This window comes from Pholcus phalangioides, unplaced genomic scaffold (genome assembly GCF_987345545.1).
Source record: "Pholcus phalangioides strain wild (caught in Gottingen) unplaced genomic scaffold, Ppha-v1.0 ptg000015l_1, whole genome shotgun sequence".
Lineage (NCBI taxonomy): Eukaryota > Metazoa > Arthropoda > Arachnida > Araneae > Pholcidae > Pholcus > Pholcus phalangioides.
The window spans coordinates 43,475,727-43,502,793 of record NW_028301608.1 but is presented as its reverse complement, the minus strand read 5'-3'; the positions used below and the strand labels follow the sequence as shown (position 1 = coordinate 43,502,793).

Below are 27,067 nucleotides of genomic sequence, written 5' to 3'. Positions count from 1 at the left end.
CATGTATATTTCTTTAAAACTTTATGGAATTTTCTCATGTTTGATAAAGAGTGGCTTTTGTTATCTTCATCGTTTCTTTAATGCTAGTGGTTGACATTATTAGGAAATTTTTTTCCCTAAAGTCCTTCTTTCTTTTAACTAAATTTCTTTCTAACGTAGTTATTAAAACATGCTGTAGAAAAAGTTTAACTCATTTACTGGCTTAGCCATTTCCCATGACAAAGAATGGAGGGAGTGAAATAGTTCGTGGAACTATCTGAGCTTTGCCGGGTTAGAAAGAAAGAAAAAAAAAGAAAAAGTCAAGTGGAACTTCACATAACTGTTCATGTTACCATAAAAAAATTTGCTCTAATAACATCTCCTGATGATGCCAACTACCAATGAGCATTGAAGGAGGGGGGGGGGGGCTGAGCTCACCTGCTGTAAAGCCTCATATCCCATAAAGATGACCCTGTTGGAAAGCTGAAAGAGCTTTAGCCGGAGACTCTGGATAATCCTAATATTTTATCGGTCCAAAGCCACACACCATTGTTTTCCTAACAAAATTCATTTGACCAGACATCGGTTGAGAGTTATTTCACTGCTCTCAATTATGCCAGATACTTTTAATGCATTACAACTGTCTTCAGGGCTGGACTTTGGTAGGTGAGAAAAGCGCGGCCGCACCAGGCTGCTAAATTTTAGGACTGAATGGAAATGATTTGATTATATTTCTATTTTAAAAAATAACTAATTTACATTTTGACTTAACACAGCAATAACTTAAAATATTGTCCAGGACTTAAAATTCAGACATTTAAGACCTGAATGTGAGACATATAAGACTTCAAATTCAGACATCTGAGATCTGAAATTGAGACATTGAACCCGATGCTGTTTTAACGCATGGGCCCACCCAGGGGCCTCAAGAGTGGAATTAATTAATTAGTGGAACTGATTAAAATTTACCAGGTAAAGTCTCAGAAAAACCACGTGGCCTGGGGGCCCATGATGCTCTTAAAATGGCCCCGATGAAACCCTCTAGCCTAGGGTTTTGACAAAACCTGTTTTAGAGGGCTGCAAAATACTTACGCCCGTCCCTGGCTGTCATTGATGAGACATGGTATTTTCCTTTCCTCCTCCCCTTTTTTTGGGGTTGAAGTTTTTGATTAATCTCAAATCTCCAACATAGAGTTGAACTATGTTGATGCCAGAATACCTACTCCAAGAGGTTTCCTAGGCAGAAACGAAGGCGAGTAAGAGAAAGTTCTGGTTCTCGAGAACTAATTCTTTACCTTTATTTGACTGCTCCTGGGGTGGGGGGGGGGGGAATGCACTATTTCCCCCCCCCCCTTGTGATAGAGTCCATTCTTGTTTCTGGTATTACTGCATGGTCCTTTCTGTTCCCTCAAGTTTTCTCAACATCTTTGTTGTCAAGGTGTGGCTCAAAAGAATGACAGCACTGGTGTCTTGTCAACCAAAACTCCAAGACCGAAGCTGATCCTCAGCTAAGGCTCTCTCCAGACAATCACCCATTTAAACCAAGCCCACATTGCTCACCCAAATAGGGTTAGGACGAGACGACTCGACCCGGCAGTTATATATATGTATATAAATGTGTGTATATGTGTATTTCTCTTTCCTCTATTCAAGTTCTTCATGCATTTCGTGTCCACAACACACGTGCATACTCATATTGTCGTATTCATGTTGCTCACCGAATGAGGTGGCAGGGGCTTAATTGCTTTTAAAAAACATACCTCCATCCTAATATGTGTACATTCATCTTAACTAAACCCTGAAACTTCTCCAACTCCTAATCCCATGTCGTCTGTAATCACCAAATTTGTTAATCACGACAGTACCCAATTGTCCGGGGAAAATATGTTGTAAGAGTCAGAGTATTTATTATGTAAGAGTGTTGTAAGAGTTATAAAAAGTTTGTATGTTTTGTTTTTTTTTTCTTTTTTTTTTGACACAAAATAAAGTGTTCCAGACTCTGCCACGAAGCTGGGCTGGAAGAGATCTCCGCAACGGGATAAGTCCAGTGGCAAAGTTCTGGCGTTCATTCATTCATGGTGTCTTGTGAATTTTCATTGTTCAAAATTTTTTGCCTGAACAAAAGCCTAGGCTGCAGTCCCCTTATAGCATGCCGCCTGGGTGCATTTCACCCCTTGTACTTTTGTTCAAGCTGCCTCCTGTTGGAGAAATATTGAGGATAAACTGAAACTAATGACAGCTTTTCCAACCCTGGAAAGCCACTCATCTGACGACAATAGCAAAAATGTTATTAGCTAAATATTTCTCTTGTTCACTTCTGTTAAGAATTCTTTTTTTTTTTACTGTAGCATATGAGTAAACTTTAATGCTCTCTAGTATGAGAGTATTGTATTTATATGTATTTTTGTTGACTTTTGACCAGAATGATCGCCAGAAATTAGTTATAGATCTCGAGAATGCGCTGATTCCAGACTTGTCACTAGCAGAGAGATTGGACATTGATCCGAGTGTGCGGGAAATTATTCTCATTCAAGGACAGGCAACAGATCCAGATGCTGGAGAGATGTATTTTGGTCCAGCCTGCCTTCCTCCTTCGACCACCACGCTAATATTCCCAGTGAGTTTATCCTGATATTGCTATCATATAGTAATTTTGTGAAAATTTAGTTTAGTGTGATGATTTATGTTGCTAAAATACTTCTGTATTTGCTTTCTGTGATCAGAACCAAAGCCTATCTTCTTGGGGCCAGAGAGCAGACTTATTCTTGGAACCCCCCCCCCCCCCGCCAAAAAAAAGTTATTATGTACAATAAGTGCACAGTTTTTTGCTCCCCCCCCTCACACTTGGCTTGGGTTTTGGGGCAGTGCCCCAGTTGCCCAAGCCTAGTTACAGGCTTGGATGTAATAATTTTTGTTGCGAATCCACACATTTACTAGTGACGGCTCGTGGTTTGATATTCTGCAATCTGCAGAGTCCAGAACAAAATTTCATTTCAAGATACCAATAGTCAGTTTTCACAAAGATGATTTTTGTCATTTATTTAAATTAATTACTATTTGTATCAATTTTCTTTTTCGATACATTTGTCCAAAGGGGTCATTCAAGTATAATGTCAGCATCGAGTGGGGGGATTTGCTGACTTTTGATAACGGGGGGCGGGGTTGAAGGTTGCTTACGTCATCAACCACCCCTTTTTGAAGATATGAAATATTCTAAGCTGCTGGGGGGGGGGGGGTCAGTGTTTTGCTGACAGGGGGTGGGGAGGGGGGGGGTCGAAAATGGTTGAAAATCTGCTTATGTAATACTTGAATGGCCCCAAAGGAAAAAAAAATTGTGCTCAATCAGGCAGTATAGAAGTAAGGAGTCGGTACAAAATTTTTGACCACAATTTTTTTCCTCAGATGCTGAATTCATGTACATGGCATTTCATTACCATGGTTTAAAAACTTACTAGCTATAATACCCGGCATTGCCCGGGTTTTTCTCAATGAGGCTTTTTTGGATCACCTGATATCTCCCTCTTCTCTTTCTTTGAGGGACATGCAAACCGTGTCCAAGTTCACCAATATGGCGACTTCCTACGTGACTCATGAAAGAAACAAATCTAGATTTAAAGAAACGTAAAAAAAAATTTTTTTTTTTCTTTTTTCAAAGGGTGCTAGGTATTTCGATTCCCCCCTCCCCTTTGAACTCCAAGTTATTTATCTCTGCCTGTTTTGGCTTCAAAAAATGCTTAATTAAAGCTGTGGAATTTTTTCGATGAACTTTTTACGGGCCCATAATTAATTTTAAAGCAACCTAAACTGCATGAATTTATGCAGTTGAATATTAAAAGACAATACGGAGACATTCATTTTCATGCTTGAGCAGATATAAATAAAAAGTTGAAATCAATGTTATTGCATGGATATCCAACTCAAAAGTATATATAAGTCCGGCTAATTACTGCATATTTAATCTCCTGGGCTTCGTATATCTCTAAGCGAACTCAATATTTCAAAAATAGAGTATTTAATACAATTTTTAAAATTATTGATGTGACAGAAAAAACCTCACCAAATTTCCGCATTTCTACATTAAAATCGGCAATTTTAACACTGATTTTTATGGGGGGGGGGGATCATCCTTTGCTTTACCCTCAAAGTGATGCTGATGATGGTGTCTATTCAAAAAGCTCTCATTACTGGGAGTGATTGAATAAAGTGGCAAACCATTATAAAGTCATAAACTATTATACATATACGTACAGCATTGAAGAAATGACAAACCATTGTAAAGGCATATACACGTCTTAAACGCATTGCTAGGGAACCACGGTAACCAAAGTAAACGTTCGGAAAGTGATTGTTGAGGTCCAAAAACCATTGTTGCCCGACAGTTTTTTGCCCATTTGGGGCACTTGCCCTGCTCTGACAAAATTTTAAAGTAGCCTATTGTTCAAGTTGGGTCCCATTTGGTATATATGCAAAATTTGGCGACGATCGATCTAAAATTGTAGATTTGTATAGAGAACACACACACACACAGAAAATCAATTTTATATATATAGATAAGTGGGGTAGGGGGCATCCAGACACCAGACCCTTAACCAAGAAACAAAATTTGGATCTTTGAGAGCTCTCCTGTAGCTACTACCTTCATTTATTGTGTTCATGCACCTTTCATCAATAGTTTAGAAGCATTTGCTCAGGTTTTCTACGTTTGTATACAAAGAACTTTTTAAACTACTAAAGTTATGTGATGTGACACTGCACATGAAAAAAAAAGTAGCTGTGGGTGAGGGGAAGCAGCGACAGTGATGGTAACTTCATGGAGAAAAAGTTTGCGTTTTGAGTAAATCAACCCCCTCCCCCACATGTGAAAATGTAATTAGGGGCCGTTCAAATATTACGTAAGCAAAGTTTTAGCCATTTTTGACCCCCCCCCTCCTTGTCAGCAAAATTTCATCTCTGAAATTCAGCTCTGCCCCTCTGAATCCTAACTCACATTTTCATAAAGGATGGTTGATAACCCCCCCCCCCCTGTCATCAAAAGTCAGCAAATCGGAAACCCCCTGACCCCATCGATGATGATGTAATACTTGAACGGCCCCTTAAGTATTTACCATTATTACCATTGTGTTTATATATATTTTTTCAACAAAATTGTCTGATGAACTTTTACAATTTTCCAAGCAAATGCCCATGTGGACCAATTTTCTCCCACTAGGGCGCAGTCTCTAACGTGCCAGGAAGACAATGAACTGTGCGGGGGACTTTTCTTTCACGCTACACTGCTACGTCCTTATTTCTTACTTGCCGAAGTCTCGGGACTGATGCGCTACTCCTCTAGTGGCAAAAAATATGAACATGTTTAGTTGGATCTATTGTTAAAAGTTCTAAATGATTCTCCTGTAAATTTAAACAATATATTGCTTCAGAATATTTTCAATTGAACAGTACTAAAATCCACAGGATGTATATCAGTTTTGAGATATTAAATTAGCATTTAGTCAATTTAGGGAGTTAAACCAATGCCTTGAAATTCTCTTGAGTGAGGGGGGGGGGCCAAGGAGAAAAAATACTTCTTCATAATGAGCTGCCCCTGGTATTCCATTGCCTCATTAGTCAATGACTGCTTAATGTAATTGATTTACTGTGGAAGAAAAATTGAGGTTTGATCAGTACAAATTGGAAGCTTTCTATTTTGTTGTTGCTGTTGCCAATAGTATGCCAGCAGCAAAAATTGTATTTTTTACCCAGTAAAGTGTGCTGATTTGCATATGTGTTTTAAAATGACCTGTTCCATCAATTTTTTTTCCCCTTGCATGCTTATCCTATGTCCAAAAACAATCTGAGCATATCGCCTTTGGGGTGATTCATGGCCTGCATCAACATTTATGCTGCTGCACTTATTTTGAACGCTCCAAGATTTAATGTTTTTATTCTGTGTGGCATATGTTTCTGTCTATAGACAAAAATAATCAGCTGATATAATATATAGCATTTATTAAAAATGTTCATCTTGCAGAATATATCAAGATACCGGCCTCGCATTGTCATCGTACTGATCGCTCGGCAGGAATACACTCTAGGTGATGTATATGATTGGTCTGGTTCCGATGGCAGGCTAAGATTAGACTATTTGTGTCTACAGCATGTAATACAGCATAGGAGGAAAACTTTTGGTAAATGCACACGTTTTAAAAAAAAAAAATTCATTTTTAGTCTATTCCTCAAGTAAAAAGAACTAAGACAAACAATTACTATTCATTCGATCGACACGATAACTCGATGTAATTGTTGAGATAACCTTTTTTCATATTTCATTGATCAAGCATTGTACAAATAGTCCGGGAGAGGCAGGAGAGTCTTTATATACATCACATGCATTTGTAAAGAATTCACACGTATAGCTTATCTCAGCTTTGTGAAGAATAAGTTATGATAATTAAAACGTCTCCATCAGGACCCTGGGGCAGACTTTTTTTCTTGTGCCCCCCCCCCCAAAAGGATTATGCTCAAGAAAAAGGATTTGTCACATCCTTCTTCCTCTCATTTTTTCAATGATTCATTTTTTGGAATTCAAATTATTTTTGGAAGCGAGTTCCTCTTGCAGATTATTTGTTACAAGAAACTCAAAACATTTAATAAATATGAAAATAGTGTACATTTTTTATGAGTCCCCCAACCATTCGGCTAGGGGTCCGAGGGCATTGCCCCAGCTGTGCTGAGATGCTTACAGTAGAGCTGGACAAATCTACTGCTGGGGAATGTGAAAATTTTGACTGGACAATAATTTTTTCTGATCATACTGATCTGGGAAGTGATCCAGATCACACTGATTCAGAACATACTGATCTGGGCACATAAGAAAAACCCATAAAATTTTAACACCTTAATTTTTCTTCATCAATGATGCAAGTGCGCTTACTTTCTCTTTTACACTAATTCTGATCATATTGCCATACAGCAATTTGCTACTGATTAAGTTGAGTCAGAAATTTTCCTCATCAGATAAAGTTAAGTTATACTTCTGTTCTTGTCTCACGGAGAAGAGGTGCCATCTATCAGGTTCGATAGGGAAAGAACATTACTTTGCTCTTGGCTGGGATCAAACTCGCTAACCCTGACAGCTGCCTTAATGGTGGTGGAAGCCATCTTAACATTGTGTCATTAATTATTCCTACTTACACATGTGAAATTCCACTGAGAGGCTTTGCCTGGTAGTCGGGATATAATGAATGGTCTATGTATTATGATCTATTTTGACAGCTCTTATATTTAGTTTCCAGATGCAGTCATAGCCCTCACACCTTGCAACCAAGATCTTTAACACTAGAATGATGGATAGTGGTAATTTTGACCGCAATAGAAAAAAAATCAACATAAATAATTTTTCTTCACCAGAAGTTCATAAAACTTTATCTATTCAGTTTGACTTATTTTTGCAATAAACCCTTGTTCATATACAAATTTTTTGGAATTTTGGACAAAAGGGTTTGTTAGGACTAATCCCATATTTTGTTACTTTAGTGGCTATATTCACTGTTTTTCATTCTGTACATGCAAACTTTTTCTCAAGTATATTTGTACTTCAAACCTTATCAGTGAACTGCTAATTGTGAAAATGAAGCCACAAATTATAAAAGCTCAAAAAACCAAAGTTTGCATGTGCAGGAGAAAAAACTGAATAGCCGCCAAATCCAGAGCAATGTAAGCTATATACGTGAGACAAAAATATACAGTGCACAATTTGGATGGCATTGTGCACTGAATGAATTCATTTTGTCAAAAATGATTATTAGTAGAACAATAAAATTTCATAATTCCCAGCAGAAATTTCCCTTGTCCGCAATTTCAATTTTGTCTGTGTAAGGTACTCAAGACCTAGATTTTCTCTGCTTACCAACTGTAGAATTTTTTTTTCTTGCTCAGACAAAAGCATGCATGTTAAAATAATTCGGGCCCTAGGCTAGGATCTGTGGGTAGAGCCCCCTCTCTAGTGAATATGTAATGTGAAGAAACAAAATTGATAAGAATTACCCCTTCTCAGGTTGGATCCCTGTCCACAAGCAAATCATGAAAAATGATTATTTTCATTATTCTACATTGTACTATTGAATGCAATGCAGTAAAAGTGCACAGATCCATAGAAATGCTATATAAATCAAATAACGTACAACGACAAGCTTCTTCAAAATGTACTGAGGTGCAAAGATAATATTGGTGATCTTGAGGCAGTGCATAATAATGCATGGAATATTTTTTCCAGAACTCTTGTAAAGTTTGTTACATATTACTCATACTATGTGTTTAGGCGAAAGCAAAACACAGTGAGCTCAGTTGTGTGTGATCATGTGAAACTACATTTAAAAGGAGGGCAGAAATTATTGCTCATAATCCAAGTCAGTGCTTGTTTATCGAATCAAAATTTGTTTGAAATGTTTTTTTGTCTCTACAGAATCACTTGTAAAACTAAGTTCCACTGTATGTAAGTTCACTAAATTGCAAAGTTTTTTACCAATTTACTAATCTTATTGGCATTTTCTTTCTTTCGACATGTGTAAAGAATCACTGCCTCCAGCTCGAAAAAGGGAAAAGTCTTTCATCAGGGATATGATGAGGCGTATTACTGCTACTAAGGAATCGGAATTGAAGGCGATATTAGTGCCAGATGAGAAAAAGGGTCAGTCTCGTAGAGAAGCTAAGAAATAATCATGCGTGTGCTGGTTACAAGCTTAAAGCTGTTGGGTTATGTCTTTCTAAAGGCATCAGTTACTTCTACCCATTTCTTGTTCATATTTTTTTGCAAGTTTATGCTTTGTCTGTTTTTATGCTAAAGTTTTATTTATAACATAATGCTGTACTGTTATGTAAAAAAAACTTGTTTTACTTTTGCAATTTTTACAGAAATAAATGTTTATATTTGAATCTAGTGCTTACAGACTTTTTGTTAGACCTGATACTAATGCAATTAGGAACCAATTATACAGGCAAAATAATGAATTTTCTTATGCGCATAAGAAAATGTGCGTGTATCTCATGTTGTCACACACACTAATCATTGTAGTCTTCACGTTGCCAAAGGTTCAGTCAGGATAAAAGCGGCTACACACTACTCTGACGTGACATGTTGAATTCTGATTCATGGGAATGACATTCCCACGTAACTGAATTTCCGCAAATCAGATGTCATGTCAAAGTAGTGTGTAGAGCTGTCTTAATAGTGACATGCTTATATCATAACATATAAGGATTTATGGTTGTCATTGGTTCTTTGAGGCCATTTAAGTATTACATAAGCACAGATGGGGGGGGGGGGAACTACCACTTTTGCTTACTTTTGATAAGGCAGTGGGAGGGCAACTGTCTGTGCCTGTGAACCGTATAAAAATTGAGATTTATTTTACAACTGTATTTTTATTCTTAAAACTGGTAGTGACTCCTGAACACTATTTTTAGTTAGAACCTCTACGACGAACGATTGATGAGATAAAGGCAAAATTAGCAATTACAGGACATCCTATAATTTCAGGGAGATTCAATTTATTTTTATTTTGCGTAACTTACCAGTTTGTTCATCATAAAAGACAATAAGAAATCAGAGGTAAAACAAAGAAACACACAAATTAAGAAAATTCAAATATTTGTTTACTATCCCATTATACATAATTTTTTTGAACCAGAAACACTTGAAATAACAATTCTTCAAAAGAAAATAAAAGGTAATCAACATATAAATAAATACTTCAAATAAATAAATAAAACGGAACATTTAAATACTGCATAAACATCAAAGGTGAGAAGAGGGGGGTCAAAACAATTTTTGATAAAACCAATGGGGAAAATCCCCTTCTGTTCCTTGCTTTACAGAAGCCAAACTTTCCCATAGCAAGTCAGAAAAGTTGACTGGTCTTGGAGTCTCATGCTATTCGTTGACTGGCCAGGCAGATGAAAGTGAATGTAACCATTGCATCATATCCTTCCACAAGAGAGAGTAACAGCTCTAGCCTTAAGGGGGAGGATTCAACATCATATTTACGTCAACGTCATTTACACTACTAATTTGTTACAAAATCAAAATAATGGATCTTCTGAAGGATACAAGGGGAAACTATGGGCACTTTGTTGATTCTACAGTAAGATGACAGACAGATTATTGTATATAAAAATGAGGGAAAAGGTTTCAGAGTTTTAATTTCTCAACAAGGACGAAGCAATTCAGAAATTTCAGAAAAAATTGTTTATGAATACTCGTATGGCGCTAACATCAAGAAAAATGCAATACAAGGAAAAATAAATAAATAAATGTTCAAACATGTAGGGATCTTCGAAAAGAAATAAGAAAAATACTACACACTCAATATCAATGAACATCTTGATCATGACATATTTAAAAAAATAATGACTAAAAAACCCTGCAAAGGGAAGGAGGGAAAAAGCTCCAAACAGGAAAATATATTGATGAAATTCTCCATTGTTCTGAATATCTGATTCAAATGCTGGAGGACTTGGGCACTGACTAAGGAGTATTTCCAAACAAACTCGACTCTCTGCTATTTCTTTTCTCAACCTCGTCTGCAAAAGTAAGAAACAATAATTATAGAAAGTGTTGCACAATCAATCAGTCTTATTCCTAAGATATCACAAGGTTTGTACAGGTCAAGGGAAAACCTGGAATTGTCTGGGAAAAAATCGCTCACAAAAAAAGTCAAGGGAAACAGTTCATTCTTGTTCTAAAACCTGGAAAATTTCTGACATCGGATCTCCTCCTTCTAACCAGGTCATGGCACACCACTCTGTCAAAATGAAGAGATTTTAGCAGGTGGCCGAAGACCTGGGCGATGCTGGAAAATATGTGCATATATGCGTTGTGAACATAAAGTTTGTTTCTGTGTAATGCTTGTTATAGTGCTGCCATCAATTTTTCAAACTACGAATGAAGTGTACTGATTGAATAATTGTACCATTGTAGGCCTGTTGCCCTCTCAAGATTTTTTAACAGGGAGATCGGAGACAACAGACCTGAAAAGTAATCGCGATTATCTTTCGATTGAAAGAAAAAAATAAAGAGAATTTTTTACCAGAAAAGAGAAATTTTAAAAAACAGTCTTAGTGAGTCTTTATATTACGAAATAGAAATACTGACCAGATTTAATATTCATAGCTTATGCAGTTTTCAGCTCAACATAATGATTTCTCTATATAACCTTTAACCCCCTTTAGGGGTGGAATTTTGAAAAACCCCTTCTTAGTGACTCTCTACATTATAAAATAAAACTACTGACCAAATTTCATATTTATAGTTTCAACGGTTTTGGCTCAGCGTTGATGAATTAGTCAGGACACGCTATTTTATATGTATAGATTCACTTATGAAAATGCAACTAATATTCATAAATTATATCAATCTTTTGCATTTTCTTTCAAACAATGCAAATTTCTGCTTTATCCAATCACTACTAGGTGTCCAAAGGTATCAGGAAAAGCTAACATTTGATGATTTGAAAAGCACTGACAATGCAGTTTTCACAGTAATAGAGGAAAGAGTTTTTTTTGATAACAAGAAATTTCCTACAAGATACAGATACGTACTAACAGGTAGCACTTTCTAGCCAGGCACCACAGGTGCATAATATGTTGAATGTATAGGCGCATTATGTTCCAGAGTAATATGTTGAGGAGAGTAAATTAGTGGGAGCAAAGGGCATTATGGTGAATATACATCCGTATTTTACGGAAAAAACTATTATTTTCAGTTTTATTTCTGGTTCCAAAGCTATGTATTCTGGATCCAAAGAAGTGGGACACCTCCAATTGATTAAAGAGCGATCTATCAGTAGCAAATGTAATTATTTCGAGTAAATTTTTCGTTATTAAAGAAATTCCAACAACTTACTGTGAAAGAATCCCATCAAGATATAACCCAAATACAATGAATGTTGCACAAATAAGTCACATTTTGGCATAATTTTTCTAGGTTTTTCTCCACGGTATGTTATATTCACAGTGTATATTTTAAGGGGGGTATATAAATAATGTAAAAAAACATGGAAGTGAATGGGCAAAAAAATCGAGGATTACAAAATCATATATGTTATATCCACTGTATATTATAAGTGTACTCGGCTGCAATTCAAGAATATGTGAGAAATGTTTAAGGTAATGTTTCCAGACAGTGATATTGCAAAAAAGAAAATCTTGCATTAATTGATGGTGGTGTATAAAAAATGTAAAATAATTCTACAATTACTATTCTACAAATAATTCTACAATTCTACAATCATCTACAATTACAATATTATGATAATTGCAATTGATTAAAATAATTATTGTAAATAATTTTATAATTAAATTCTACTAATTTAAAGGACATTCAAGTATTATGTCAGCATCGATGCGGGAGTTCTGGTTTGTTGACCGGGAAGGGGGTTGAATAATGCTTACGTCATCAACCACCCTTCATAAAAACTATTAAATATTCTTGATGACATTGTAGTGTGTTCTTATCTGTATAGATGGAACACTCTCCTCATGCTCCTGGTGATTGTAAAAAAAAGAAGAAAAAGTTGGAATTGTCCTACCAATTTGTATAAACATGTGTCTTCCTTCTCATTATATTTCTTTCGTATATATTAAATCGTTAAGTTTTGATTGTGTTTTATCTTGTCAATACAAGCATTGGATCAACATCTAACTTGGTGTGACAAAAACGAGAAAACCTTTCGCTATTTTGTGTGCACGTGAACCAACATTCTTTCTATTGATAAGTCCTCTACAGAGCCATGTTAATACTCTCTAAATGATTCACAGATCTTTCAAGTGATCTGGGTCACTCAAGCGCTCAAGAAATGCATTGCGGGCTGCTTGAATACAAATACAAATACAAATACAATGCCACAACAGGCAAAATGCCCAACGAGGTGGCTGATAAAAAGATGCCCATAAAAATATGGTTGTCATATGTTTCAAAAATACAGCAACCCCATTAAAAATGCAATTAACACAAATTACCAACAATATATACACATGATAAAATATTATACAATGCCCATAAAGAATACTTATGGTTGTCTTATTCTAAGAATGGATAGCTTCTCGATTTACCCCAACATGTTTATCGTATTTCTTTTTAAACGTGTCAATTGTGTTACAATTTACTACCTCCGGGGGTAAGCTATTCCATTTATTAACAACCCTATTGGAGAAAAATTCCCTGCGACACCATAACCTTGCATTGTCCCTCACCAATCGATACTGGTGTCCCCTTGTAAAAGCAGTCGATTGGCGGTGTACTAAAAGTTCATGGTCCATCCTATCCATCCCATTGAAAATTTTGAACACTTCGATCATATCTCCTCGACACCTGCGTTCATCCACTCTGCGTTCAATACTCTGGAACTGTGCTGTTAGCCACTCAAGTGATCTGTAATTATACAGCGGATCACTTAAGTAATCTGGGAATATGACATGGGTAACATGAGCGATGAAGAACTGCACTGGGGGGGGGGGGGGCGCTCAAGTGCTCTAAATCTGTGTCACATGTCACTCAAGGGATCTCTAAATGTGCCATGGACCGCTTAAACATTCTGGAAAAATCATTCTGTGTCGCGGATCATTTTAAGTGATCTGTGAATGTACCACAAGCGCCCTACTTGAATGATCTGAAAATGTGCCACAGACCACTTAAATGCTCTGGATGTGGCCCGTGATCTCAAACCTAATTTTGTAAGAATAAACTATGTGCATATTCTCAGATTAGTGCAGCACATTTAAAGATGACTTAAGTGGCCTGCGACACAACTAAAAAATCCTTAAATGGCTCTTTTCTCACTCAACTGCCTTCAATATATTCAATATACCATCTAGCATTTATACCCAGAAAAAGAAAACATACATAATGCCTGAACCAAATAGTTTGGTGGGTGGGGGGAACCTCGCTTGAAAATTATTTCTCTCATAGCGATATGAGATTAAGTTTTCTGACACCATGTCCAAATTGGCCATTGTTTGGAAATGATTGTTCGAACATCCTGTTTATCGGAGCCTCAATGAACCAACTGTGTTCACCCAAGATACTTTCATTAATCAATTTCACATTGGAGATAATAAAACTATGTGCTAAATGCTTTACATTGCACCAAACTAGTTAACAGAATGTCACAGCAGGTAATGAGAGTTCTATGAGTTATAAAAGTGGTGATTTAAACCTGTAGTTCTCAAAATGGGTGATTTACATTATTTTAGATGGGGGGGACGACAATGCAACAGATTGGTGGACAGTAAAAGCTACAGATAGAATATAGAATCTTATAGGTTGGCTTCGCCAAAGAAACGATACAATCTTTTTTTTGATAAAGCCCCCCAAAAGCATTTAGGGTTGCTCTATAACAAAAGACATACAATGAAAATAAAGTAACCTAATATCTTCGAAATGTTGTGAAGTATAAATATGCATTACACTGAAAAAGATTGATATATATGAAATAACATTCTTGAGTCTCTTTCTCTGTCACTTGGGTTATAACCCCTCTGAAATGCCAGTTGTGCCCCCCCCCAAAATAAATTTCTGGCTATGGCACTGCATTACAGTATTTCATATGGCTATATAGTCAACAATCATTATAACAACTGTGTGTTATAGTGACTGTTCAATTATAATGGATGGTACAAGAAATCTAAATCCAATGTTATTTTTCATCCAATATATAACGACCAACAAATACCATTCAATCAACATTCAGACTTGGTTCTACTTTGCTTCCCCCCTTTTTCTGCAAAGAAATTAATCAATAAATATTTCTTGCATTTTAACAAAAACCAACTTTTGCAATTTAATTATTTTTTGCTTAACTCAATGGATTACTGTGCATTTGACAATTCTTTTAATATTATTAATCATATAATATATAAAGGTTTTTTCTCCAGTTACTTTCAGTATACTTAATTAGGAAGCTATTTTGCAAAAACTAATAAAAATTAGGTGAATATAATGTATTTAATGATGCATAAATAATGCAGATTAATTAGCAATGATTTACGATATACCGGGTGATTATAACTAAGGTTCCGATTTGAAAACACTGTAAAAAAAGAACGATTGCCAGAATGACTTGAAAATTGACATGAATATTCCTGAAAAAATGCAATTTTATTTGGTAAAGGTGAAAAAATACTTAAAAATGTAAAATTAATGACATCATCCAACATGCAGGAAATATGCTCGCAGAATGGAAACGATAGCCAGTCATGGCAAAATGATAACTTAATTATAGTATTGCATGATTTCAAAATTCATGGAAACACAAAAAGTGAAGTAATTGAACAAATAACTACAACTTACTTAAGAAATGTTAAATATGATGTCCACTGTGTTCTGGCTATGAGGTTGAAAGCATAAAAATTCTTGTTCAACAACAGATCAGAATATGCCATGGTCATGATGTGGATGTGCTTGCAATTCAGCTTCATTAAACCAAACGCACCCCACGTTAATATTCCTGAAGAACTTCTAACATATAGGGATGCGCTGGAGATTGCAATTCACCAAAGTTTGCAATCTGACCACTATTCATAACATTTTGAGGTACCCCCCCCCCCCCCCCCCCCCACAGTCAGAAGTTGCAAGGGTTAAGTTGCATACTGTTATTGTGAAAATGGGTCTTTGCTGCTTTGCTGGTATTGCAATGTGCATCTTGATAGCAGTTGTTCTATCCACACACTGATGCTGTGGAAGTGCCAAAATGATGTGGTTGCACAAAATAGATTATACTGCTGGCCAAGTAAATCATCTACTTGCACTTTTTTTTCCTTTTGCGAAAGAAACTTCCATTGCTTCAGGAATATTCATGCAAATTTTCAAGTCATTCTGACCAGTACTTATTGAATAGTTTTGGAATCAAAACTTAAATTATAATCACCCTCTGTATATAGCTGATTATATTTTTCATAAATCTGTTACTACTATACAGTAGAACCTTGATTAGCTGGGCGTAACAGTGAAAGTATAAAAAAAACTATTGAATATTAAGACTGGGAGATTATACAGTAGATGTGCTACTTATGGGAAAGAAAATGAAAATGTATGTGAGGTAATGAGCTACTAGTACACTAGTCTTTGTCCTTTAAGGACAGCTGGTGTCTTTATTGGATTATAGGACCACCTGCCCCTAGCATGATGGTGTCACTACTGTTGCTGCTTCTTTGTGAAGGGAAAAAAAACCTGTGAGATAATACATCACTACATTTAAATGTGTGATGCAATCCTTATTCATGAATTTGCTAAAAATATAGAGCATCAGAATATAGCCAAAGGTTGAAAAATGTTGTAAGAATGAGAAATTTTGGCTTCTGTATATAACTTTAAATAACTAAGATACTTCATATGAAAAATATATATATACTAGCTATAATACCCGGCGCTGCCCGGGTTTTCTTCAATGTGGCTGTTAGAAACACGTGATATCTCCCTCTTTCTTTGAGGGACATGCAAACCGTGTCTAAGTTAACCAATATGGCGACGTCCTGCGCGACTCATGAAAGAAATAAATCTAAATTTAAAGAAACGTAGAAATGAATAGTCCCCCCCCTTTTTTTTGATGGGTGTTAGGTATTTCGATTCCCTCCCCCTGAACTTCAAGTTATCTATTTCTGCCTGTTTGAGCTTCCAAAAATGCTTAATTAAAGCTGTGGAATTTTTTCGATGCACTTTACGGGGCCCATAACTAATTTTAAAAACATCCTAAACTATATGAATTTATGCAAATAAATATCAAAAGACAATACGGAGAACTTAATTTTCATGCTTGAGAAGATATAAATAAAAAGTTGAAATCAATGTTATTACATGGATATCCAACTCAAAAGTAGATCCGGCTAATTATTCATATTTTTAATTTTCTGGGCTTCGTATCTCCAAGTGAATTCCATATTTCAAAAATCGAGAATTCAATTTAATTTTTAAAATTATTGATGTGGCAGGGACCCCCCCCCTCACTAAATTTCCGCATTTATGCAGTTAAATCGGCAATTTTAATAGTGATTTCTATGAGTATCACCCTTTTCCTGACCCTCAAAGCGATGATGGTGATGATTATGACGTCTATTCAAAAAGCCTCATTACTGAGAGTATATTGAAAATGTGGCAAACCATTATAAAGGCATAAACTATTATACATAACTGGCAGCATTAAAGAAGTGACAAACCATTGTAAAGACATAAACGCGTCTGAAACTCATCGCTAGGGAACCACGGTAACCAAAGTAAACGTTCGGAAAGTGATTGTTGAGGCCCAAAAACCATTGTTGCCGGACAGTTTTTTGCCCATTTGGGGCATTTGCCCTGGTCTGACGAAATTTTAAAGTAGCCTATCGTTCAAGTCGGGTCCCATTTGGTATATATGCAAAATTTGGCGACGATCGATCTAAAATTGTAGATTTGTATAGAGAACATACACACACACAGACACACAGAAAATCAATTTTATATATATAGATTCTGGCCACATTTATGAGACTTTTTGAAAAAAAAACCACTTATAAAATCTTATGTCATTTAAAGATATACCATCAGAATGTACCCCAAAGATATAAAATGTGGTAAAAATGAAACATTTTGGCTAATAATGAACCAATATGAGATATTTTTCAAGGAAAAAATTATATTTAGGCAACTTTTATTTGATTTTTTGAAAAAAAACAAAACTGGTTTTTTTAAAAAAACCACTTGGTTAAAACCATGGTTTAAACCAAACAACGCTGGCTCGAATAATAAGGGTTCTACAGCTCTCATTCAAAAAATTAAAATATAGTGAAAAATGGACGTTTGCTGTTTTGAAATGAATATCTGAAAAATAAACAGTGTAAAAATGATGAATGAAAAAAATGGTCATGCTCTGAAGACTTGGAAATATATTATTGACACCTTCACTCAAATTCAATATAGAATATTTAAAAAAATGTAACCATTCACAAAATTAGACTACTCTGTAGAGGCAAAAACCTCAAAATATTAGAATATTTGTGAATATTTTTTATTGGTTGTCACTGAGGGTAACATTAGCATAAAATTTTTTGATTGCGCATGTGCTGCTACTATAAATATCTGCTAGCAAGCTAGTTTTAGTTAGTTATACATTGAAAATTTCAGAAAGAAGGTCATTCTGATTTCCACAAAACTCCATAGTGAAGCTGCAGCAACACTACTCAACAGAAAATTGCCAGAAAAGCAAGATGTTCTTGTGCAAGTCAAATTTTAAGTGACAGTTTTCAGAATAATCATGGTAATAGAGGTCATAAGCCAGAGACTGCAAATCATCAAGATAGAATGTTGAAGAAAATCACGCAAAAAAACCACTTCAGAGGTTTGCTATTTATTCACAGAGAGTGGAAAGAAATAGAAGAGATTGCATCATCTTCCATTCAGATGAATGTATAAATTTAGATTTCAATTGCGTGTGCCTAAGAAAAAGCTACTTCTCACTCCCAAGCAAAAAACTACTAGAGTTTGATGATACAAAAAAAAGGTTTCCATGGAATTTGACTGGGAAAATGTACTTTAGTGATGAGTCCCACTCATCACTAATGTTTTGCATGTCCCATGGTCATCAAGGCGTTCACGCTTGGTGCTGCAAATCCGAAACATTCACTAAACTCTGTTTGATATGCTCAGTGAAATTTGTCACCTCCGTTATGGTATGGGGCTGTATGACCCGAGTGTTGCAGGCCCAGAAAAGCTTTCCATTTCGAATATGATGGTAACTTTTAGTTTATGCCAAGAAGTCTTAGACCATTTTATACTACCATCATCCAAAGACTTATTTGAAAACAATTTCATTTTCCTACAAGATTCTGCATCTAGTCGTACTTCAAAGGTGACAAAGAATTGACTTGAAGGAAATAAAATTGAAGTGCTTCTCTGGCCTGCAAATTCATCCGATTTGAGCCCAATAGAAAATATGTGGGCCAGCATGAAGAGATGCCTGCTGCAATTCGCCCCAAAGAACAAAAAATGAACCTTTGTCTACCTTGAAATCCATGTGGGCTAATATCTCTAGCAATGACTGTAAAAACTGGTCAATAATATGCCAAATCATTAATGAGATGTTATTAAGGCAAAGCAGGATGCCACCAAGTATTGAATGTTTTGAAAAACTTATTCTTTTTCTTTCTAGTTTATTATAACTTTTTGAATCATTCAAAAGTATTATAATTTTATGATTTTTTGGAAAAAATACATTAGGTTCTTATTTTTTAATGTATAATTTTTCTTTTGTGATATATTCATCTATAAACTGTAGAATCTGTTGCACTTGTCTGAAATTTGAAAATGATATTTTCACTGAAATATAATACAAATTTTAAATCAAATTTTGTATTTTTTACAATATTCTAATTTTTTGAATGGGAGTTTTACTGTATTTAGAAAACAAACTTAGTAATAGCAGCTAAATTATCCATAACATGAAAAGTGTGTGCAGGCCTCTGGATCTAGAGCAGAATAGCTTTATCATACCAAAATTTCAAGATCTATTCTGAATATCTCTCAAACTTTACAATTCTTTAACCCTTTGGGTGCTCTCATTATCCATAGAAGATAAGTGTAGTAGCCTGCTTAATCATCCTGTGATGATGAAAATCTTTTAATTTTTTTTTTTTTTATCATCATTTCTCTATACTCTGACAGGTTTGTTTGTACTGTATGGCACAAGTGTACTTTGGATTGAGAAGTGGTTGAATGCTTGCCCCCCTCCCAAATCACTATTTTGTTGGTTATTGGGGGGTTTGAACCCAGATTCTGTGTTTGTATCACATTTTTTACCCTGATTGTATTGTATTCGCAAAATCTGAGTTTGATTGCCATCTATCTTTCACAAAAGAGAACTGAAAAACACTTTTTTTTACACTCCTGCAGAGAAAGAAGCACTTTTCCAACTATCCAGCAGCCAAAGGGTCTAAAAAAAGCTCTTGCGTTTCTGCATCTATCTATAATTTTGAATCACTATTTCAATTGATTCAAATAATAACAAAACTATGAAACTTTTCAAAGACTCATGAAATAAAACATGGGAGCTCCCTGGGGAAAACGGGTCACTCTACGCAATCCCCCAAAAAAACTCTATTATTTGTATGACGTGCTTTCTTCAGTGTGAAATATTTTATCTGGTGATAAACTACAGATTTTTCAAGTCTGAGAATTGGCACCTACAGAAAATTAATAATTGGATATTATTTTATTAACATTTGTTATCAAATGTATCATGCATATATCAAAGATCTCAGGTCTGAATTATGTAGATGCCTTACCAATAGATGCCAACTTCTTCCTGGTACTATGGTAGAAGCAGAGTCTTTCATTTCTTGGAACAGAATCTACACCAGACCAATCAAGGTCTTCCCTCAGAACATAGGAATTATTCACTATAAGCAGAAGCACAACTCTGGGAATACCTTTGCCTCCTTGCACCTGAAATTTAGAAGAGAGATCTTATTGGAGGAGGAGAAGGATATATAACAGAGCTATAATTACTTGTGGGCAGTCATTTATTTAGATATTATTGCCAAAAAAATTTTAGCATGGAGAAACTATGAATTATTTTTAAAACTGTTTTTCTTTAATCTGGTGAATATAAGATGATACTTGATTTTCTGTCTGTGTGTGTATATATTTGTTCTATGTTACAAATCTACAATTTTAGGCTGAATGTCACCAAATTTTTCATATGTATACCAAACAGGACCCGACTTGAATGATAGTCTACGTTAAAAGTTCGTCAGAGCTGGGCAAATGCCCAAAATGGGACAAAAAAAAACAACTGTTGGACAACAATGGTTTCTTGGCCTCAACAATGACTTTTAGCACATTTACTGAGGTTCTCTAACAATGTGTTTTAAACATGTATATGCTTATACAATGGTTTGTTACTTTAATGCTGCCAGCATTGATGATTCTGATATATCATACTTGAAAATCCCATCAAAGAAAAGAAAAAACCAGCACAGTCATAAGATAGCTTATGTGGCATTTAAAAAAAAAAATGTGTACAAAACATGCCCAGCACTTTGCAATTTTTTCTTAAAATTGCAGAACATTCTGGTCATAGTTTCAAGTGTTTTCAAGGTCATTCAATTCTAGAGAGAGAGAGGCTGGGTGGGAAGGGTGCACGATGATTATGCAATGGCTGGAAATGGCGTAATAATGATGTGATGTTTGTTCTTTTTTTTTTTTGCACATATCAGTCTGCTTTGTCATTACTCTGAGGGGTATTGCAACCTGTGCCCCCCCCCCATCTCCGCCCACAGATCAGTATACCATACGTAATAGAACTATGTTGAGTTTTAAGAGGCTATAATTTTTAGCTGGAAATCTGTTAAATGAAACTAACCAATAAAATCCAAAGGATTGTGCAGCACCTGCCAGTTTTACAGATTGGTCACAGTTTTATGTCAGACATCCAATGCCATAGTAAATTTGACCCATGAGCAAAAATTGTATTCGTCTTTGAACACACAATTGGATTATTTCTTTCAGTAGACCAAAGTGTTATCAAAGCATTCAAAGCACAATAAATATTACATTTGCTTGCTCCAAATTTAGGGAATATGGAGTTTTTAAGAACTCAAATGCAGCTAGAAGGTAGGCTAAATATTTGTGAAACTAATTGTTATCAAAATAATTTTTCTCTCTCTATTTGATAAGTCATGCAGGAACGAGAATAAATGTAGTTGTTTTGCTTACAAATATTTCCCCCGAAAAGTTTGATCCAAATGAACTAACATTATATTGCATAACTTTAAGGTATTGTTGTATACCATGGAATATTTTCCAGTTTTCATGCCAATGTTGATTGCTCACAATTGCCTTAATGCAAAGTTGAATCACAGTGCTCAACACTCACAGAAAAAATAAATTAACATGAATGGACTTATGGACTTATAACATTAAGTCCATAAGTCCAGTTTCAGGTTATCCAATGTACTTTCCATAAGCTATAAAAAAAACATTGTTAACTCTATCCCTACTATATCCGGCCGATCCGGCCCGTCATGCAGACTACCAGATCCGGCCGAGGTAGGGGGGATAGGCATTTCACACTCTTTTATTCCGTGGGCGGGGCACAGTGACGGATCGTTGACGGCTGCTGCGCGGGGTTCTTGTCGGAGAAAGAGGATTATTTTACAACTACAGTTACTTGTGAAAGAATGACTATTGACGATGACAATACCTCAGGTGAACTTTGAGAAAGATGTGTAGTTACTATTTTTTGAAATTTCGCCAACGTTCTGATTTTCATTAAAAGTTTTTTTCGTTTTGTTTGAAACTAGTGAAAGATCTGCGTGCTAGCTATAGGTTTGATTATTAATCGAAGAATTTCTTTCGTAGTACAATAGAAAAAAAAGAATATTAATTACAATACATCAGAAAATCTTAATTTTTTTGGAATTAAAACATTACAAAAATTTTATTTTCGGACATTTTTTTATGAAACACTCAATGAATGACAATTTTCAGATGTACTGTACATCGGACCCATTCGATTTTGAAGGAATCAATGTTGAAACACACAACTAAATATTATTGTATTTTCGCATCAATGTCGTTATTGTTAATTCTCATACGTACAATTTCAAATGATTTCTAGTACTAGAATTACATAAGTTTGATCTTTTCATATTTTTTCAAGCTGTTTGTGTTTTTCCAGCAAAACATACGCACACCAAGAAAATAAGTTTCCGTCGAAGAAGTAATTAAAAATATCGGTAAAACTGAAAATTTTTTATTTTTGTGGATTTAGTTCGAATTCTATATTCCACACCCAACTGCAGTGGTTCTTAAACTTTTATCACTCGTGGCCATGGCCCCCCTCATCCTGGAGCAGGATAGCTAAGAACTCTTGCAGGCCCGCAGCACAGACTGGCTTTCTTATGGTGAATTTATGAGTGAAAAAAAAAATTAAGAATCACCCCGGACGCCAAGGCTTGTGCCCCGTAAGCTCTACCCTTGTGGGGGTCATACCAAAGCCTCCTAGATACTAGGTACTTCTAGGAGGCTTTGGTCACGCTCGTGCCTCCCTTGCCCTGTTCATAGTTGATCTGTCTCTCTCAAAATAGTTTAGTATAGATTTGTACATCCATAAAAGAACCACTTCAAAGCATAAATAGGCACACACATACACATCAGTATTTCCAGCTCGTCATGACGCCCCTCACAAAAGGTTCGCAACACCCCTAGGAACAACAACACACACTTTGAGAAACACTGTTCTGGCGGCTTAAAATAAGTGATAAGAAAACTAGAATAGCTTTTGATAAACACCACTCCTTGTCTCCAACATTTTCAGCCTCTGATCCACTTGACAAAGAGGTTGAGATGCTTGAAGAATTCACTATCACAAAGTGGACGATAGATGTATTAGAAGATAAGTAAGAGCTTTTATACAGGCGAGTTCCAAGAAAAATTGGCCTGGCCTATACTATCTCAATACATATATGATTATAACAATAGCAGAATTTGGGTTGTGGCTCTCACATAGGTTTGTTGTGCTGTTTGTTATCCTGTTGCTTTTTCGCGTGCTTGGACATCTCTTTTCATTTTGAGCTCTCATTCTGTTTGTATCAAAACAAGAAAGGCTGGATTAAGGAAAATATTCGCCCCTGGGCCTCTGCAAAAGAAAGACTTCTTGGAAATAGAAAGACTTATGGTGAAAAGATTCGGCTTCAACGTGATTTGAATGATTTCCTACTGCGATTAGATTTTGGGAGGTCCTTACTTATCTGAAAAAAGGGCATTTCAAATTCTTTTCAAAAAAGAGGATTTTTTTTATCGATTAAAAGATTGGGGATGGAAACCCACGGCTCTGCGGGTACGTACACGTGGCTCTTTAGTAATACTAAGAAAAGAATAATACAGTGTAGTTCACTTGCAAAAAAAAAAAAAAACTTTTTGCTCGTGAATAAGTTTTTAGTTCATTGTGAAGGATAGAGGTTTGGGCTTCTCACACTGAAAAATTAGCCGACCCCAAGTGGCGTGTAATTTAAAGATTTTTATAAGTACTTTGTTGGAAAATGCAAAGGCGTTGAATTAGAGAAAATCTCCCTTTATTCTCGTGTATTTCCCAGGGCACCTTTTTTTTACCACCAATGCGTCTGGTATTGAGTTCCATTGTGCGATGAATAAGGATAAAATATTTGTGGGATGTTTTTTATAGTCTAAACTCTGTCTTCTACTAACAGACATGTCACTAGTTATCTGCAATCTTCTTGAATAGATAATGTCCACACAATTCTGTAATGTGATTAGTTTAGGGATTATTTTTAAGCTTTACATTCCTCTGGTTTTCGTCATCTTCTCTTGATACATATTCTGTTTAAAACAGGAGTAGGTCGTAGAATATTTTGTCACTCAGATTCGTAAAATTTTATTGATTAATAAGTTTAATCCGATTTTTGCTGTCACAAAATGCCGTTGGTGAGGACATTTGGCGAAGTTTGTAATGGCAAATAGCGAAATAGCATAAGTAGCCAAAACTTTGTATCACAGGAAATTTACTGTGTGAAGACAGACGAATCTTCTTTCCATACCCGGTCGCTTTGTTTGGTCGGAGAAGAGGGCATTGAAATACTTTGCTTTCTACCAGTTATCCGGTCATTGTCGAGAAAGGTTCTACAATGTGCAGTAGAAGAATAGGAGAAATAAATACGGGGGTAAGAAATTTGTCTCGAAGAAGCTCTCCGAAATCCTAGGGTCCATAGATTTTCACCCCTCTGGTAGGTAAAGAGTTAAATAATATCAATAGTATAAATGTATTTGCTGCTCAAGTGGTCATAATGATGAACTCGCATTGCGAGGACCCGGGTTCAAACCCCAATGTTGACATAGTGGTGGTCGGCTGAAGTTGGTTGTCTGTGGTTCCCAACTTTGAGGCGTTAATGCGACCCGATCTACCCACTGAGAAGTCTCACCACAAAAAGCAACAGGCCTACAATAATACAATTATTTAGTCATTGCACTTAACTCATAATTAGACAAATTGACGGCAGATGGCAGCACAAAACATACATACACAGCTTCCAGCAAGGCCCAGGTCTTCAAGCATCTACTAAAATCTGTTCATTGAGACAGAATGGCTGGCCATGTTCTGGTTAAGAGGAGTATAAAATATATTGTGACCAAATAGTTTATAGAGTGCCACAGAGATTTCGAAAGCAGAGTGTGATCCAAAAGACATATAAAGACCATTTTTCAGAGTATGTATGGTGGTTTTCAACTGGCAGTTATGCAAATTTTAAGTACAATACTTAATGTTACATTCAACTGTACTCATTTTATCTTTTCATATTGCACAAGTATTAGAAATTATCTTTGCGAAATGTTATTTCCACTATTTATATATCTTCATCAATCTCACTTAAAATGACATCCAATAATAATCGACCAATCACATTCCTTATTTCAATAAGGAATATGATTGGTCGAACCTCAAATTTGCTGGAGTTATGTTCTGGGGGGTCACCATGAATAAGGAAAATCCATGAATAACCCAAATTAGGAACATGATTTTTAAGAATCTCATTTATATCAAACTTGTGTGGCAAAGAAGTAGGAGGCATTGACCTAGTGATCCTCGACAAAGTTTTCTGAAACAGCATTATAATGTCTATTAACTGTTGTGTTTTTATTTCTTCTGATAATTTTTCTTACATGTGAAGAATGCTCCATAGATGGGTTTATGTCAAATAAAAACCATGGCCAATTTAAACTTATAAAGAACCTTGGGCTATGTTGCTCATGATGAACTTGTTTTCCACTTCTTCATCTTGATCATCATGCAGTGAGCAGTCAGCTCGATTTATTCCTGTTTTATTTATTATTTCCTCGAATCATTTATTACTCTGTCAATTTCTGAAGTGCTGTTAATTAATTCTCCAATTTCTTCTTAATGTTCACATTATTGATTCCTTCTCTATTCACCTGCTTTGCTAATGTGGGCACCAAGGGCGTAGCCGGGGGGGGGGGGAACTTGGGGGGTCTGGTCCCCCCCGAAATGTGAGAAAATGACCGAAAAAAGGGAAAAAGATGGCCAAATCTATTGTTCTGTCACTTTGGTTCCCCCCCGAACGAAATTTCTGGCTACGCCCCTGGTGGGCACGCATTGTGGCCAAAAGGTCTTTTAGCAATGACACTAATTGATTTAGTGAAATTCTTCCAATACTTTAAATCAAGTGGCTCAATGCTATATGTTAAGTTAGAAGGAATTATAGAAGATCTCCATGTCATGGTATTCAGGGAGAATTATCCAGTATCCAAAGAGCTTTAAAAAGTATGTCTTTACTGTCAAGCTGTGCCGTCTTAACGCATGGGCCCATCCAGGCACGACCCAGGGCCTTAGGAGAAGAGGGTCCTCACAAAAATGAGATCTGGTTGAAATTTTCTGCAATTTCCAAGGTAGGGCCTCAGAAAAACTACTTGGCCCGGGATGCTCTTAAGACGGCCCTGTTGTCAAGGCGCCTTCTGACTTCAGGAATGAAACACTGTTTAAACCAATCCAAGCAAAGTTTTTTTGTAGTCCAAGCTTTTCTATTGTTCATAAAAATACTGGGAGATGTGATTAATTCTTTCTCTTCAATGTTTGTGGTTTTTTTTTATTTAAACATCACAAGGACAGTATGCAAGTCTTATAGAGTGAAACTTCAATATGATGATAGGCTGCAGACCTAGAAAAAAAATTGTTGGAAAAGGATTCATCATTGTATCAAGTATTGTTGTAGCGAGGTTTCACTGTATTGAGTAACTTGCATACTTTTTTTATTGTACTCACAGGAAAACACCACTTTTTATGCGAGAAACATGTAGATTTTGATGCAAAGGTTTCGCTCCCACAGGTGTAGCTATGGCAATAGCTGATCAAATTTAGAATTCTTGTTTTCAATATATATTTGATTGTAGATTCATTGATTCTGTACTAACCAGTAACAACAACAATCAAGCTAAACAACATTATTTTAGAAATATTTTCAGAAGCACAAGAAAAGCGTTTAAGAGAGATTTTTAATATGCTCATTTAACACATACAATTTATATTTTGTTGTGAAGTAGCACTGCAACAGT

At 35.8% G+C, this 27,067-nt stretch overlaps 2 protein-coding genes across 3 annotated transcripts in view; one reads left to right on the top strand and one right to left on the bottom strand.

The window, feature by feature from the left end:
* Positions 1-8,892, top strand: part of LOC149076072 (sperm-specific sodium:proton exchanger-like) — a 118,215-nt gene extending 109,323 nt beyond the window's left edge. The window contains exons 22-24 of the mRNA XM_089243598.1: positions 2,402-2,596; positions 5,990-6,146; positions 8,531-8,892. Coding sequence (XP_089099724.1) covers positions 2,402-2,596; positions 5,990-6,146; positions 8,531-8,676 — 498 coding nt within the window. The 3' untranslated portion in view covers positions 8,677-8,892. The remainder of the gene's footprint in view (positions 1-2,401; positions 2,597-5,989; positions 6,147-8,530) is intronic.
* A 700-nt stretch (positions 8,893-9,592) lies between these two features.
* Positions 9,593-27,067, bottom strand: part of LOC149076070 (sperm-specific sodium:proton exchanger-like) — a 113,832-nt gene continuing 96,357 nt past the window's right edge. The window contains exons 18-19 of one of the 2 annotated variants that reach the window (XM_089243593.1): positions 20,266-20,425; positions 9,593-10,539 (exon numbers count right to left, since the gene is read on the bottom strand). In XM_089243593.1, coding sequence (XP_089099719.1) covers positions 10,484-10,539; positions 20,266-20,425 — 216 coding nt within the window. In that variant the 3' untranslated portion in view covers positions 9,593-10,483. The remainder of the gene's footprint in view (positions 10,540-20,265; positions 20,426-27,067) is intronic. The other variant, XM_089243595.1, reaches the window with a different exon arrangement.